Genomic DNA, 15,819 nt, shown 5'->3' with positions numbered 1-15,819 from the left:
AATTTCATCAGATGTATTATTTTCCTGAGTTACAGGTAAATATACATACGGTTTGGGGCGGGGGGTTTAAACAACAACGTTAAGTTTACTTTTACGCAAGCTTCTCATTTTTTGAACTCTGAGAGTTGGTAGTAACAATGTAACAAGGAGATGCGCCACTTTCCCTCCGATCAGTCAACAAAAAGAGGACCAGAATTCTCCCATCTCGAAAAAACGGAAGCCGCTAGAGCATATATAGGCGTGGCTCGTTGGATACTGCAGGAAATTTGAGCGTAACTCTGCATTACACCCCCTCCCATGTGCATGGAGCTTCTTTCTTAAAGAAAAAGAGTCTGAAGTAGGAGGAACCTTTTTCCTTTAGGGCGGAGGTTGTAGCAGGGACAAGTTTTGGTGGGACGCCAAAATGGCAGCGCCTCTTCTAATCTATTCTGGCCGTATTGCAGCGTTCAAGGTAACCGAGAGAGAGGCTGTAGGAGACGCTTTTAACTCTTCGCTGTGGTGGGGGTTTTTCCCTGTCGCTAGAGTTGCGCTACTGTGCCATTTTATGTTTGTCTTAGCGGTTAGACTTGCTGGGGTGGTGGCGTCAGGATTTGATGTGAAGTTTCTAGGTTGTGCAGTTGATTCGGTGCATGTTTATTTGACACTAAGGCCACATTCACACCATACGTTTATTTCACTATTGTTCCACTTTAAACAGTCATGACTTCCCCCAAAGAATCCTGGGCGGTATAGTTTATGAAAGGTACTGAGAGTTATTAGGAGACTCCTACAGCTTTTAGAGCGGTTTAACAGTTCCTCTTCTCAGAGTACTCCTGAAACTGTAGCTCTAAGTGGAGAATAGGGGTCTCCCAATAACCTGTGGTGTGGTGACTTATCTTCATATAATAGTGATATTTCAATGATATTACAAGAGTGTTTGAATGAGATGCTTATGGAAACAATTAGAAGTTGTGACTAAATGGTAGCTTAATTATCATTCTCAGGAGGAACAATTACTTGAAGCTTTTTAAACCACTTTAGGTTTTAAATTGGTCTTTACTGTTGTATTAAATTTTATACTAGTACAAGTACTGACATGGTTAGCCTGAATTCTTGCTCCTTATTCTTATTCCTATAATTGGTAGTATTATCTGCAGGTTGTTGTGGTACAGGTTTTGAATATGAAGCTTTAAATTCTGCAGTATTTCTTTATGTGTGGTTATTGAGCCACTTGTCATTTGGACTATGAATGAAAGAAGTAGTAGTTTCTTCCATGGTAGTTTTATATTCTACATTTGTCTAGTATCTTACAATAGGAGTGGGAACCCTAAGGCCCAGGTGCTGAATACAGCCCTCCAGCTAACTCTCTAGTTGGCTCTTGAAAATCTTGCCGGGCCACACATTCTCTCCCCAGGCCACACCCCCTCACTGGCACTCTTTCCCACCCCAACTATTTTTGCCTGGCTAGAATCTGTCTTTAAACTCTGATAATGCCTCTTGCTTGCCTGGATGAAGGATAAAGAGAGGTGTGTGAGTGTGTGTGGTGCACAAAGGTAATATTTTCATTCATTGTTCCTCCCATTTTTGAGTCTGGCTCCTTCTGTCTCTGGTATGTGGCCCTCAGAAGGTTGTACAGAAGGAAATGTAGCCCTCAGGCTGAAAAAAGTTCCCCATCCCTGTTCCACAATGATGTAGAAGGGGTGTATTTGCCCCCCCATCAAACATTACACTCGCATGACCATAGCCACATTTGGAAAAATATCCCCTCATTCATTTGTAAGTCAGTTGTGTATTGAGGCTGTTGGTGGGTGGAGGAAAAAGAAACGCATTTCTAGGTGCTAGCATCATATTCTAACGTTCCATTTAAGCATTTGATGTGAGCACCTAGGACTTTTAAAAATGTTCAGAGCCCTGAAGTAAGTATATTTGATGTCTGAGAGGAAAAGTGTGTCGTTTTAAATATCTAAATATTTATGAATGTTCCATTTCTTGGTGCAAATGGATATACACAGAGCAACAAAGCCTTTTGTTAGTTAAAGACAGCATTAAAAATTTCTTCATTTTCTTACTTAAAACACGTCACTCACAGAGATTCTTATTCACCATTACTGTACATAAACCCCTAATTTTTGCCATATTAGTCTACACTGTACTTTATACTTGTTATTTATTCATTTTTAGCCTTGCTAATTAAAAATGACATAATTAAATCAAGTGTCTTTCTTAATTCTTTCAGTTGCAAGCATGGGGGCTTCGAAGCCTACGTTCTGCTGTTTCTTTCAGTACCAAACCAGGGGACTCTAAGAAAGGCTCAAAAAAAAGTAAGAAACCTTTTCATTGTTTATTAACTACGCAAGCTATAATATGATGCTTTCCATACATTTTTGTAGCAATATTGATCAAGATTTGTTTATTTTAATGGTATGTAGAATGTTAAGATTCAAATATTTAAAACTACGTACAGTGGTTGATTCTAAGTGTTCTATAAAGGAATTCTAAAATTGCTTTTAAAGAATTGTGTGGCACAGGTTGTTCATCTAACGTTTCAAGGTTTATTTTTAAAATCACATTATTCTAAGAGTTTTTAAGAGATTAAAACACTCAGTGCAGTAACACTTGCGGTTGTCAAACCATTAAACATATAATGTTGAAACTCTGTGACATTCCAATGTAATAGACATTATAATAAGGACAGAAATTTAAGAAGAATGTTGTTATAAACTTTTAGCAAGGTGGCAGATTACTGGCCATACTGCCTGGGGCTGATGGGAGCTGGAGTCCAAACAACTTCTGGAGGGCCAGGTTTGTTATTTCTGCTTACAGAGTTTGTTTAACAATGTCTAACAGATGGATACTGACAGGTAAGTGGAGCATAAGGAAATTAGTCCACCCAATGCAGTTTATAATTCTTATTATATCTATGCTATGTTCATCTGTTCTTGGGATATGTTTTTGGCACAATATGGTATACATGTCATTGTGCTGCAAGCCTCCTGTCATCCCTACCTATCCTCAAAGAGAATTGTTATATTTTTTATATTGCAGAGCTTCGTTTCTCAGATCTGTTTGAATAGCCTGTAAAAATGAATGCAAGGAAGGTTGTACAAGAGCATCATAGCCTGGTCTTCCCCTGACTCTCCACATGCTGTGGAGGAGTAGCCCACATATTCTAGACTGAAGAGTGTGCACCACACTTGGTCTTTTGCACTGATGAAGGGACACATTTCCTGTGAGCATCAATGGAAAATAAAAATTGAGTACATAGATGCTGCTTTTCTGATGCTACTGGAAGTGAAATGGGTTCTGCTAGTTTGATAGATAGTATAGTTGTCCTCTGTCAGAAGTGTACCACCTCTGCTATTCTTGCCATCCATGCTTTGCATCCTTAAAAACACTGTGGAAAACAGTTTCACTATATAGCAGTCCAGTCGTCAGTGGTGGTGATTATTCTTCAGTTGGACCAAATTCAGTAGCACTTGAGGTGTAGGTGTGTGAGAGAGTTAAGTGGGGAGTACTGCAACTTAGAAAGTTGCTGCAATGTGGCCATTGACTTTCAAGCTAAATTTTTGTTCAGTCCCTAATTAATTTTCCCATGCTAACATGACTGATGAATAAGCTGAAAATGAATAATTCTGCTACCATGCTTTTAGATACTGTCCTCCTTTTTCCCAGTAATGATGGCCATGCTAATGTTCCACTTTGATTACTTCATTCCTCCTTAGCTGTCTGAGCTTCACAGCATGTATACAACTCTGTCTTAGTTCCATGCTGACTTATTTATTTAATGTCTTTTGGCACTCTCTGTTAAGGCTTCTGTTAAGTGCACTTGGTACAAGGACATCTTAGAAATGAATTAATTTTCGTAGATATGAAACATATACCTTACAATTCCCTGCATTATCATCATACATTTTATCGCTTAAATGCCCCCAAAATATATCTTGCTGTGATTAGCTCAGGAACTTGGGAACAAGTCAAGGAAATGCACCCAGTACATTGCAAAGGAATAAAAAAACAGAAGACAGTGTTTGGAACAAAACAGTTATGGTTCAAGCAGCATTTGAGCTAAAAACTAAAGGAAGAAAATATCTGTTCAGAAGATGTGGGGCAAGACAAGGGCTAGCAAGCAGAACAGGGACAAAAGAAGTAATGGTCACTAGTTTGGTTCCAGTCACAGTAGTGGACTGGTCTGTAACCTTGACTTTGAGATTCCCATTTTGTCCAGCAAGGTGGCAGATCTATGTCTGGATTGGATCTTTTAGACTGCAAGTGTGGTTCACATGATTGCATGTTCTTCTGCATACAAAACAAAAACATATACTATAGATAGCTAGCATGTCATAGAGAACCGTTTCCCCCAACATCTAGTTTTTCTATATGCAAGGAATTTGTTTGCGACAATTAGGCCATGGGAGCTTGAGCCAGTCTGATGAAACAAGCTTGGCTTGGGTATGGCTAATGAGGGGCAAACAGTTGGACATCCTGCTTCAGTTTAGTGCCAGTCCCTGATGCTTTACCTGCCTGTGCAATGCTTGGTTCTTTTTTGTGCTTTGCCTTGTTGAAAGATGCTACAGTACTTTTCAACTGCCAATAACAATGATTAACTGTTATAGGATATGTGGAAAGAATTATTGAGACTTGCAACTGTATTTTCTGTCCTACTTTGCATACAGCTGATGTGGACCTCCTAGGAAAAGGGTAGTATGCCATGAGGATTCACTGAAACGATAAAAACAGTTGGTACAAGAATATAGGGACATATTCTGCAACAAAGAACACAACTCTCCAGTCTGTGTTTCAGGAAAGGTGGTGTTAATGCTTTACATTCATTCAATTTTTCTGCTGGGGTGGCCTAACTGTACAAAGAGCCCAAGTAGTTGCTTGGGGTGGCAATGGTTTTTAGGCATACAGGTGAAGCAACATGTGTTACTTCCCCCGCATCAAAGAAATCCTGGCTGCACTTCTAGATCATGCAGTCTGCAAAATGTCTTGGGGCAGTTGTGATCCAGTAAATGTTGCTTCTGTCTCCTTGAGGTCTTGCATTAGTGCAACATCTTTTTTCAACATACAGAATTCACTGCCACAAGAAGCTCTGGTGGTCACTAGCTTAAATGGCTTTTAAAAAAGAACTAGATGTATCGCTGAGGGAAAGGGCTGTCAGTGGTTATTGGACTCTTCATGTGTAAAGACAGAATTCCTTGAATTCTGGGAAATCTGCTACATTCATACCCTGCTTTTGAGTGCCCAGAGGCATATGGATAGCTGCTTCTGTTGCAATAGATTGCTAGACTAGATGGACCTGGGTCTGATCCAGCAAGACAATTCTTATTTTCAGAGGTGGTGGATATGACAGTTGCTCTTCATTTACATATTCCTTGGTATAGATCAACACAATTTATGTAAGTAAAAGGAGACCACTAAAACTTCATTGTGATAAGAAATGGGAACGAAATAGCCATAGGAAGCACCACTGAAAGACAAAATACTCATTTTGCATGACAAATATAGAAACATATAAATTTCATTATACTGAAAAGCAAGTGTTTAATTTCCAGTGTAAAGCCATTCATAATATATAAATGTTGCACTTGCAACATATTCTATTGCAGTTGTTGAAAGTTGTGGTAGCACTGAAATGCTTTGTTTGAATCAACTTCTCACAAAATATATTGAATGTAGTTAAGGTACTTAGATACTGCAGCACTAAATATCTTTTTCACACAGCTAAATATACTCTTCAAAATGCACTTGAGGAGATAGGAAAGTGTTTTCATCCCCAGTTCAAAGATTGGAACAGAGTGTTTCTGACAACATTATGTTCACAAGCAGTGTGACACCACAAGGAAGAAATACTCTTCATGTTCCTATAAGGAACTTCTGCAAGCAAAGGCCTCTTTGGGTGCATATTTATATGAAATGCAGCGCCTAATGGAATCTGAACTTCTAAACTGGTGTTTATTCCAGATAATTTCACAAATATTTCCATATTAATAGGTATATTTGAAACTGTCTATTCAAAAATTATATTCCTCTCTGCCATTTTATAAATGTAATTGGCACCAAAGGAGTGTACCAAAACAGCAGTTAAATGTCCTCTAAAAGCTGTCTCCTAATTCTTTTCCACAATTTACAGATAAAGGTGAGATCATAATTAACACTAAACCTGCTGCTGCTGTAAAAAGAAAAGATGAAGATCTGAGGAAATCCTTGGCAAAGAAAACTGTGGTAACATTTCCTCAGAGAGCAAAGTTTCCTTCTCTTGAGGGACAGTCTGTTTTCTCCTCAACAGGAGGCTTGAGTAAGAAGAAGGCAGATGGAGAGACATCCTCTTCATCAAGCTCTGAGTCAGATTCTAGCTCTGATTCTGAAGAAGATAATGCCTTCAAAGATACAATAAAAACCAAAATATCATTTCCAAGTCGAGATCCTCTTGCTTCTGAGAATAGAACAAAGAAGACAAAAATAACAAGAGAAAAACATTTTTCCCAAGAGCAAATAAAGGACAAAGCACCTGAGAAGTCCCCTTGTAGTCCTGGATTCACAGAAACCCCTATCCAACAAAAGGAGTTGCATCGGACAACAGGTGGTGATAAATGGTTAAGGTCAGATTTGTCAAAACGTGCCACAAAACAAAGATATGAAGAAACACACTTAAAGAGTACAGGCTTGGGAACAAAAGTTGCAGAGAGTCAAAAGCCAACAGAAGTTACAGCTAAACATCTAGAGGCGTCTCTCCCTGAAGCAACTTCAAGTACATTGTCGAGAATTCAGTCGGGGCCTCCACAAAGTGTGGCACAAAATCTGACTTTGCTGAGACAGGAAGAAAATGTAGCAAGGGAGACACAAAAGGCTGAAATGCAAGGAAGAACTGCTGCTGAGCTGCAAGGAGAGGATTTGGAAGGCAGAATGCCAGTGGCAGAAACCACAGTGAAGGAGGAGACTGTCCTAGAAGCAGGAGCTCAGACTGAACAACACAGCACTATTCAGGGTATCACTTTATCTTGTTTGATCTGCACTGATGTCCTGTGGGAGATGAGGGCTTTAGATGAGCAAATACCTTTTCACTCTTACTAGTGTTATTTGAAAACCTTCTGGAATCCCTTCCACTCTTTCTTGGAGCTTTATGGTCATTTGAGCAGACTTTTTCACTTTGCTGATGAGTTCTTTGTCCAATTCTTTGCCTTTCTAGTCTTCTGTTCTTTGATTCTCCTGTTTAGCTTTTAGGTTGTCAATGGAAGATGGCAGTGTTTTCATAGCATTCTCCTTAATTTTGTCTGTACCAGTGGTCTTAACTATTTGAACTATTTATACCAGTGGTCTTAACTATTTGAACTATTAAAAACTAATTGGGAAGTGGGGGCTTTGAAACTGAAGTGAGCCAAATGAAAATGGGCAACCATAACAAAATCAAAATTTTGACCGAGTTTTGCTAGAAGCACAATGAGGCTATTGAGCAACCTATTTTGCAGTCTCTTGCTCTTCCTGCCCAGAGCTTGCCCTCAGGCTTAACAGCTGCTTTTCTGCTGGGACTGTCTGTTCCTCCAATACTCCTTGTTCATGTCTTTTTCCCCCTCTTGCAATGCTCTTACAATGGTAGAAGCTGCCTCTTGTGCTAATGGGATCACAAGGAACAAAGTTTACTTTGGCAGCCGGGGAGTGATGGAGAAGCTGTGCCTTCAGGCTAGCAGAGATACAGCTTACCAGAGCCCAGATTTAGCAACAAAGGACATTCATAGCATGTGACTTTCCCTGGTGTTCTTCCTTAGTAACATCTCTCTGTAAATTGAACTCATTTGGTTTTTACATTTGTAGACTATTTTGGAGTCTCTTTTGGTCTCAAAATGCACCAAAAACTCACTAAAAATTATTTCTCATCACTTCCCTCCCTCCCAGTACTTCAAAGACTGGATAAATTCATAATTCAAACTATGTTCTTTTTTATACTCTTTCGTTTTTTGTGGTGCACTCATGTACTTCAAAAATCAGTACATTTTGTACTAAGACACATTATTTATCTCCCCAATAATTAGTCAACTTATAAGGCAGAGAAAATAATATTGAAGCCAGTTGGAAGATGACTTGCAACTGGTCTAGAAAACAAAGAATCCTGCTGGGCGAAACTCTTTCATATGTACCCACAAGAAGCTTTGCAAATGTTTGGGCTTCTGTCCATCCAACAGAGGGCACTAGCAACTAGAAAAAGCTCTGCTGAGATCATATACTGAGAATGCTTTGACAGTGTTCCATTTTACCTTGGTTGTAGCCTAGAAAAATTGAAATAATTGGAAAACTGGAGGTAGGTGAAACATGAAACTTTAAATAGACTGTATTTAGCAGACAAGGTATAATCCAGTGGAGCTTCTCGAAACTGATGTCAATGTAACTAAAAGCCAAATCTGGCTGTGGGTTTGTATCTAGGGCATAATCCCGGCAAAGGTAAGCATTTTAAAGTCCCATTGATTTCAGTGGGAAAGGCTTTAACATATGCTGAATTTTCCCATGGAAATCAATGAGACTTAAGTGCTGGACTGTGCACAAAATCTCTTGCCTCTCTAACATTGTGTTCAAGCTTTTTCTATCTGATATTCTATGCCCTCTGCAGCTGGTTTACTGACCAAGGAATAATAGAAATAGAACATAGAGGTGAGAGTGTAGATTTTTTTAAAGAAAACACTAAAAAAGGTCTAAAAGCATAAACTAATTTATTGATTATGACAGGGGCGGATGAGAATTAAAATGTTCAATGAAACACTGAGCCATGCAAATTAGGGGTGGTTGTAATACTTTCTAACTACTTGTGGGTGCTTTCATAGAAATTTTGTGTTACAACCAAAGGAGTACCAGGTGGTGTTTCATGGCAGTGCGAGAGTTCTCATTGCATTACTTAAAGTACTTGTCCATCCTTCAGTAGATTTCTACTACTTGTGGCCTTTGTGAACTTACTAGGGAGATAAATACTCCTCTGAGGGGAAAAATGCAAACCTCTCTTTGGTTTTGTATATTCTCCATTGGAAGTAGAAGACTGAGGAGCAGGTGCAAAATCTATAAAAATGCACCTGTGAGCCCTGGATCTAAAAGTAGAACATGCATATGCAGAGGAAAGCTGTGTTGCCTAGTCAGAGCTACGCTTCCTTGTTTTTCACAGCAGCACTTCTTCCTGCCAAAGAAAGAAGCCACTTTCTTCTCTCTGGCAATGAGAATGGCTGTGACATATACAAGAAGCAAAACTTCAGTTGCATGTATGGAGGAGTCTCATGTGCACATGTTCCTGTTTTGAATCCGGCATTAGTATTCCTGTTTGAGAATATTTAAAGAAACTAACCTCCTTGAAATGAGTTGCAACTAGATGTATACATTTTTTTATTATTTGTATCTTGAGGCAATCCTACATGTTCACATTTAAGTTCTCTTGAATATTGTGGTGTATTCTTGGTTCCCTGTAAAATATCAGTAGTTGGCTACTGTCTCGAGTGGCAGAGTGAGAAATCTCCACCTATATGAAATCTGATGGTGCCAGAAAAGATGTTTCTTCTTTTATCTCTGAGTTCACAAGTATATTTTTCCCCCGTAGAGGCCACACCATCAGCTGAAACTGCTCAAGAAGTATTTGACATTTCTACCTACAAGAATCTGCAGCATCATGAATATACACCATACACCTTTGTGGATTATGATGTTCAGCTCTCAAAATTCAGGCTGCCTCAGCCATCATCTGGGAGATTATCTCCATGACACTGAACCAAATGTGGAGACGTGCAGACAAATTACTTAATTCTGGCAATGAAACAATATCTATATTACAATTAAAGTGCTGTAAATGAGTTTGCTCACTGTCAGTTATTTTAACATATGGATCCCCTTTGAGAAGTCACAAAATCACAGCTTCTGTTTCTAACAATCTCCCACTGTGTACTACTTTGTATTCTCAGTATCACACTTGTATTGCTTAGCTTTATCTAGAAAATCCCTGCTTATAAAATCCACGCAGAGTACCTATCAGTTGGGACTGAATTGTAATGGACAAGGCACTTTTGATCAAATAAAACTACATTTTCAATATGGTCTTGGATAAAGTTGCACTACCGGCTACCTGCTGAATAAAGTCTCTTTTAGCTTAAACTAATGTGCATATTATTGTAGTAGGTATTGAAGACAAGACTAGTGTAATAGTTTATGTCTGTGGAGATGATAGTGCTCATGCAACCTGAAGTCCTTCTAATTTCAGGTGTGTGAGAGTTGCAGTCCTCGTATGAAATCAAGAAAAAGTAACATGTACATGCTTAGAAGCATGCTCCTTTATTACTGCATAAGGTTCAGTTCTAGCATGCAGAACAGATTCTAGAAGTGAGCCCTCAAAACTTTGAATTGAAATTCAGAATGCTGGAAGGTAATTAGGTACACTAGTATTCATGTATTAAACCTGTAGGAGAAAGAAGAGATCAGCTGTCCTAGTATTGACTTTAGGATTTGATTGATTTCACTTCAATAAAATCCCAACATAGGTTTATTATTAGATATAATGCACATTTTAGGTATATTTGATTAAAACCAATTTTGCTTGGGGAAAACTATTAGCAACACAGAATACTTATCCCCACATGTGCCTTTATTTAGTCTACATAAAATATGCCATAATGGGAGGAATAGTTCTATTTTTGGAAACATTTTTATCTTATGACTGGTAGCTCCTTTAGCTTAATTCTACTGCCCTTCATTTTTTAAAAAGTGTTAATATAGTAAAACTTCCTTTGTTTGTGACCAGGTACGATGAAGAATATGAAGTTAGCCAATTGGCTCTCTGCTATCCATACATTACTTTAGGTTAGCTATAACTCTGGTGTATTGGGACTAACTTTGAAAGTGTTTCATAAGTAGCTGAAAGCAAACAGGACATCATATATATGGATTGGATCCCGGGTTGGGCTGCAATCCTAACCATGCCTACTCAGAAATAAGGTCCCTAGAATTCAGTGGAACTTACTCCCTGGTAAATGGAGTTAGGATTGCAGCTTTATGCAAGAACAGAGTAGACCATTGAAATTTGTGGGACAAGTTACTTGTGACCAACTTAGTCCCATTGATTTTAATGGGTCTGCTCTAAGCATGACTGAGTTTGAATCCAACCTGTATGCGTGTGTTGCGTGTGTTTATTCAACTGTTTATAATACAGTTTGTATGTCAGTAAGTGAACAAAGTACATCATGCTTTTAGAGATGAACATGATTTTAGAGCTGGTTCCTCTTATCCAAATCTGATCCCTCTGCTTTGCCTTACTTCTGTTTAGTCTCACCTTCCCTGAAGTAACTTAGCCGTTTTCACATTGCGTTAAACCATAGTTTATAACATAGAACAAGCAGGAATGAGCTGATGTTCCCCTTTTATTGCCAAACTGGGGGGATAAGTTCAGAAGCTTTCACTTCCACCTTTATTTAACAGTGGTTTATTGTTTCATCTGAACCAACAAACTCTGGTGAACATCATCATTAGTTTCAAGCAAGCAACTTCAAACCATATTAGTAAAGGTGACTTAGCATTCAACAGGAGATTTGGGGCGAGGTGTCAGCAGTATGCTGACAATACCCAGCTCTTATTTCTCCATAATGTCTGAATCGGGAGAGGCCGTGCAAGCCCTGGACCGCTGCCTGGACTTGGTGATGGGCTGGATAGGGCCGATAAACTGAGTCTGAATCCTAGCAAGACGGAGCAACTGTGGATTAGTGGTTCGCGAGTTCAGATGATTGGTCGGTTGCCTGCTTTGGATGGGGTCATACTCCCTCTGAAAGAGCAGGTTTGTAGTCTGGGGGCCCTCTTTGTCGCTAGAGGTCCAGGTGACCTCTATGACTAGGAGTGCCTTTTACTAGCTGCGGCTGATAAGACAGCTGTGGCTGTTTCTGGACCAGGATATCCTGACCACTGTAGTCCAGGGACTACAGGCTGGATTACTGTAATGGCTCTATGACGGGCTGTCCTTGAGGTTGGTCCGGAAGTTGCAGCTGGTGCAAAGTGCGGCAGTGAGACCACTCACTGGAGCAGGGTATCAGCAACATGTCACCCCGCTGCTGAAAGAATTGCACTGGCTGCCCATTTGCTACTGGGCCAAGTTCAAGGTTCTAGTTCTGGTGTACAAAGCCCTATATATCTTGAGACCAGGATACCTGAAAGACCATCTTACCCCTTTTATACCCAGTCGATAACTGCACTCTGCAGGTGAGGGCCTCCTACAGATACCTTCTTATCAGGAGGTACATTCTGCACAACATAGGAAATGGACCTTTAGTGTGGTAGCACCTACCCTGTGGAACTCCTTCCCCTTAAATATTAGGCAGGCGCCATCTCTGCTATCTTTTCGGCGCCTATTGAAGACTTTCCTCTTTCAACAAGCCTTTTAAATTGAGACCTATCCCAGTCTGCGTCTGTGTTGGAATTGCTTTTAATATCTTTTTTAAAACCTTTTTTTCCTAAACAATATGTTTTTTTAACCCTTTTTATTTAAGATGTTTTTAAAGCTTTTTTAAAGAATGTTTTTAAAGTTGTTTTGTTTTAATGTATTTTCAGGTCCGTTTATATGATATTTTAAAGGTGTTTTTGGTCCTGTTGTTTGCTACCCTGGGCTCCTGCTGGGAGGAAGGGCGGGATATAAATAAATAAATAAATAAATAAATCCTGACTTCTGGGGACCCTAGGTCAACTTTTCATTGTGTAATTTACACAATGTAAATTGTGTAAAAACAGGATGCTAGGACATTGTCACTAATTTTAACCTATATAGCCTTCTCAAATTTTGGCCAGTTACTACTTACTGTTTTTCTCAGAGCTTGGAAGATTACTTTTAAAAAGTAATAAATTACAGTTACAGTTGCATGGCCCAAAAAAAGTAGTAATTACCATTACAATTACAATTGCTCTGAAAGTAACTGATTACTTTACTTTTCCTCCAAGTAATCACTACAATTACATTTCAGTTACTTTAAAAAAAAGCCTACAAGGTGCTGGCCTTGGCTGCTGCCTAAAACAACATTAAAAATAAACAAACACATACAGAGGTAGTAGAATAATTATTTTTATTCATAAGATAGCAATGGTGGTCTCTCCGCTGGTAAGGGTGGTGGGGAGAAAGGCAGAGGCCACTACTTAGATCTTTCCACGTCAAACCAAGTGCACCCCCCCCACTCAGCCAGCCAGCATAATCTCTCTTACTTAACCACCTCCCAGACCCTGCCCTGCCACCAACTAAGGGACACTCACTCAAGCAAACATTTTCCCCTGAGATGCAAAAAAGTTAAAATACTGCAAATGCAGCACAGTAGCCAGAGAGGGTGGTGGTGGCCACTTTGTGTGGCATGTGCAAACATAGTATTCACACACACACACACATCTTGTCATCTTTCACCTCCACAGTTCTTTATCTCCATTCTGCTGCTGCCTCCTTCTCCTCCTTTATCCATGTTCTTGACCTCCAGATCCTTTTCCCCTCCACTCCATTCTTCACCACCACTATCCATTTTTTTAAATAATTGTTTTCTCCACTCCACCCCGTCTCACTCTCTGCCTCCTCCCTCGTCACCTCCTACCCATCCACAGAGCATGAGGAAAGAGCAACACTGCACAGAAGCCCAGTTTGAGGCACATGATTTTCATCTACAAATCAGAGGAGCAGAAGACTTGCCCTGCTCCCCCCCAAATAATGCCCAAAAGTAATTCTGGAAACGTTACAATTACTCCACAAAAGTAGTAAAATTACTCCTAGTTCTATTACAATCAAAATGTAAAGGAATTACCCATTCGTTACTCAAAAAAGTAATGAATTACAAGTAATTTGTTACTTGTAACTAGTTACTTCCAAGCTCTGGTTTTTCTTTTAGAAAACAAACACCACTTATTGTTTTTCTTTTGGAAAACAAAAAAAACTAGTAGTGTCTAAATAAGCCCCAGCAAAAAGCTCCAGGAGCAAATTGTGTTGTTTACTCAAGAAGCATGGGGAAGGGGCTAGCTCAGAAAAATTCTACCTCCTGAATAAGGTGGGGGTTTTTGGGGGGGGTGTTTTGGTGTTTTGGTATTGTCAAGTATACTTGTGCTAACAACACAGAAAAAATGGTCTCTGGGGGACAAAGTTACCCCATCCTTCCATTGGAAATCTCATTGGGGTACAAATATACCCCAAAGTCAGCCAGCATGATTCTTTGTTGGGTCTTTAAATTAGCCATAGTTAAGATTAACCACAGTTTGGCGTCTGAGCAACATGGCAAGCTGTGGTTAAAAGCTGAAGTGAAAGTGCCTGAACTGCCAGGAAGGTGAAATAAGAAAAAGGAAGTAGAGAGTATACAAACCTGAGCACCAGTGCAGCTTGTTCCTTGTTGTTTACATCATACTAAATTATGATTTAGGCCAATGTTAATTTAGCCAGTTTTTATGGCTGAGGGTTGTGTCAAATGGTACGAATACTCTGACACAGTATAAGGCAACTTCCTATGCTCCTTCTGTCAGTGGAACTGGAAGCAAATCAGTGTTTGGAGATTCCTTGTTTCTCCTGCAGCCCTTCCACTTCTGCCCCAGAGGGTTGGGGGCCTCTCCAGAGGAGATTTAGAAGATGGGGTGGGGTGGGGTAGGGTAGGGTGGAGGAGGAATTGCCAAAACCATTGTGTTTAATGAAACATTCATCCAATACAGCCGCATCAGTGTGGGTAAAATAGGTCCTTTACCAACTGCCCAACAATAACCATAATTGGTAATGCTGCTGAAATCCAGAAATAACCACACTGAGCAGTTTTTTTTGTCTTTTTTTTCAGATACATTTCATTAATTTATAGACTGCTTTTTGGCTCCAAAGCTTCCATTCCAACAAAATATACAGCACAGTACAATAAAATGTTATGAATCGGAAAGCAAAATATGAGGCAGTAAAATCACAACATGGGAAAAAGCCTTCCCAAACTAAGGATTAAAGGGTGCGCTTATCAACCCTACTTCCCCAACATTTAGAGGCTAGAAACCAGAACGGACAATTGAAAATACTAAAACAGCTTACTCCAACTAGAAGAATTAGGGGTAAAATAAAAAGTAAAATTACAAATACATTATTAATCACTGCCACAAAACGTTACGTGGTACCCCATGCTTCCTAGACAAGCAGAGTCTGGCAAAAGTTTAGCATAAAAAGGATGTGGCCCTGTCCTTATGCCAACCCAACAGCCTCAGTCAAGAGCTTCAGGCTCTCCTCTCAACTAGTTCCACCTGAGTTAACTGCCAAGGCACTGGCTTTTCAGGCAGTGTGCACTGCATTCAGTATTTGTTGAGCAACACATATTAGGGGTGTGCGTTCTTTACCACAAACAAATTAAATAGAAATGAATGACTTCAGAACAGGCATCTGTGTATTTTTTTGTTTTGTTTTAAAAAAAGGTTTCATTTACTGTAGCAGTAGCCAGATCAGTCTGAGGTTATAGGGGAAAGGGGAGGGTTTTTTTTAGTTAGGTCTATTTATAGTCTAATCCTGAACACCATTTGGTGGTCCAATTTGTACTGAACATCCAAGCCGTTCCTTTTTGCCTAAAAAAACTCACCATACGCTAAAGAGGTAAAGGACAGATAGGGACGAGGGGAGTTTAGCAGCTAGTGGGATTTATAATAGTCCTTATTTTTCAGGTTGTTTTCCAGGAGCTTGGTTAGATAAACTCTGGGGCTGTACAGCTTCTTTCTCCCAAGGCTTAGAATATCAATGGTCCATTGATCCCTAAGTCTTAAAAATCCTTTTGGATTTTTTAATTTCACATTGTGTGAGCACCTGTTGGGGTCCTGGACTTGGACTAAAAATAGATGACATTTTTAAAAAGTTTGGCCATT

The 15,819-nt window shown here is 39.5% G+C and overlaps 1 protein-coding gene across 1 annotated transcript; it reads left to right on the top strand.

Moving 5' to 3' along the window:
- Window positions 1–285: 285 nt before the first annotated feature.
- NDUFV3 (NADH:ubiquinone oxidoreductase subunit V3) lies at window positions 286–9,800 on the top strand. Its single transcript, XM_061627557.1, has 4 exons — window positions 286–451; window positions 2,216–2,300; window positions 6,113–6,967; window positions 9,551–9,800. Exons 1-4 carry the CDS (start codon window positions 404–406, stop codon window positions 9,709–9,711), a joined length of 1,149 nt encoding a protein of 382 aa, XP_061483541.1. The 5' UTR covers window positions 286–403; the 3' UTR covers window positions 9,712–9,800.
- Window positions 9,801–15,819: the final 6,019 nt, after the last annotated feature.

This window comes from Rhineura floridana, chromosome 5 (genome assembly GCF_030035675.1).
Source record: "Rhineura floridana isolate rRhiFlo1 chromosome 5, rRhiFlo1.hap2, whole genome shotgun sequence".
Classification (NCBI taxonomy): Eukaryota; Metazoa; Chordata; class Lepidosauria; order Squamata; family Rhineuridae; genus Rhineura; species Rhineura floridana.
Note: the sequence above shows the minus strand (reverse complement) of the source record. Positions and strands in the feature narration are given on the sequence as shown.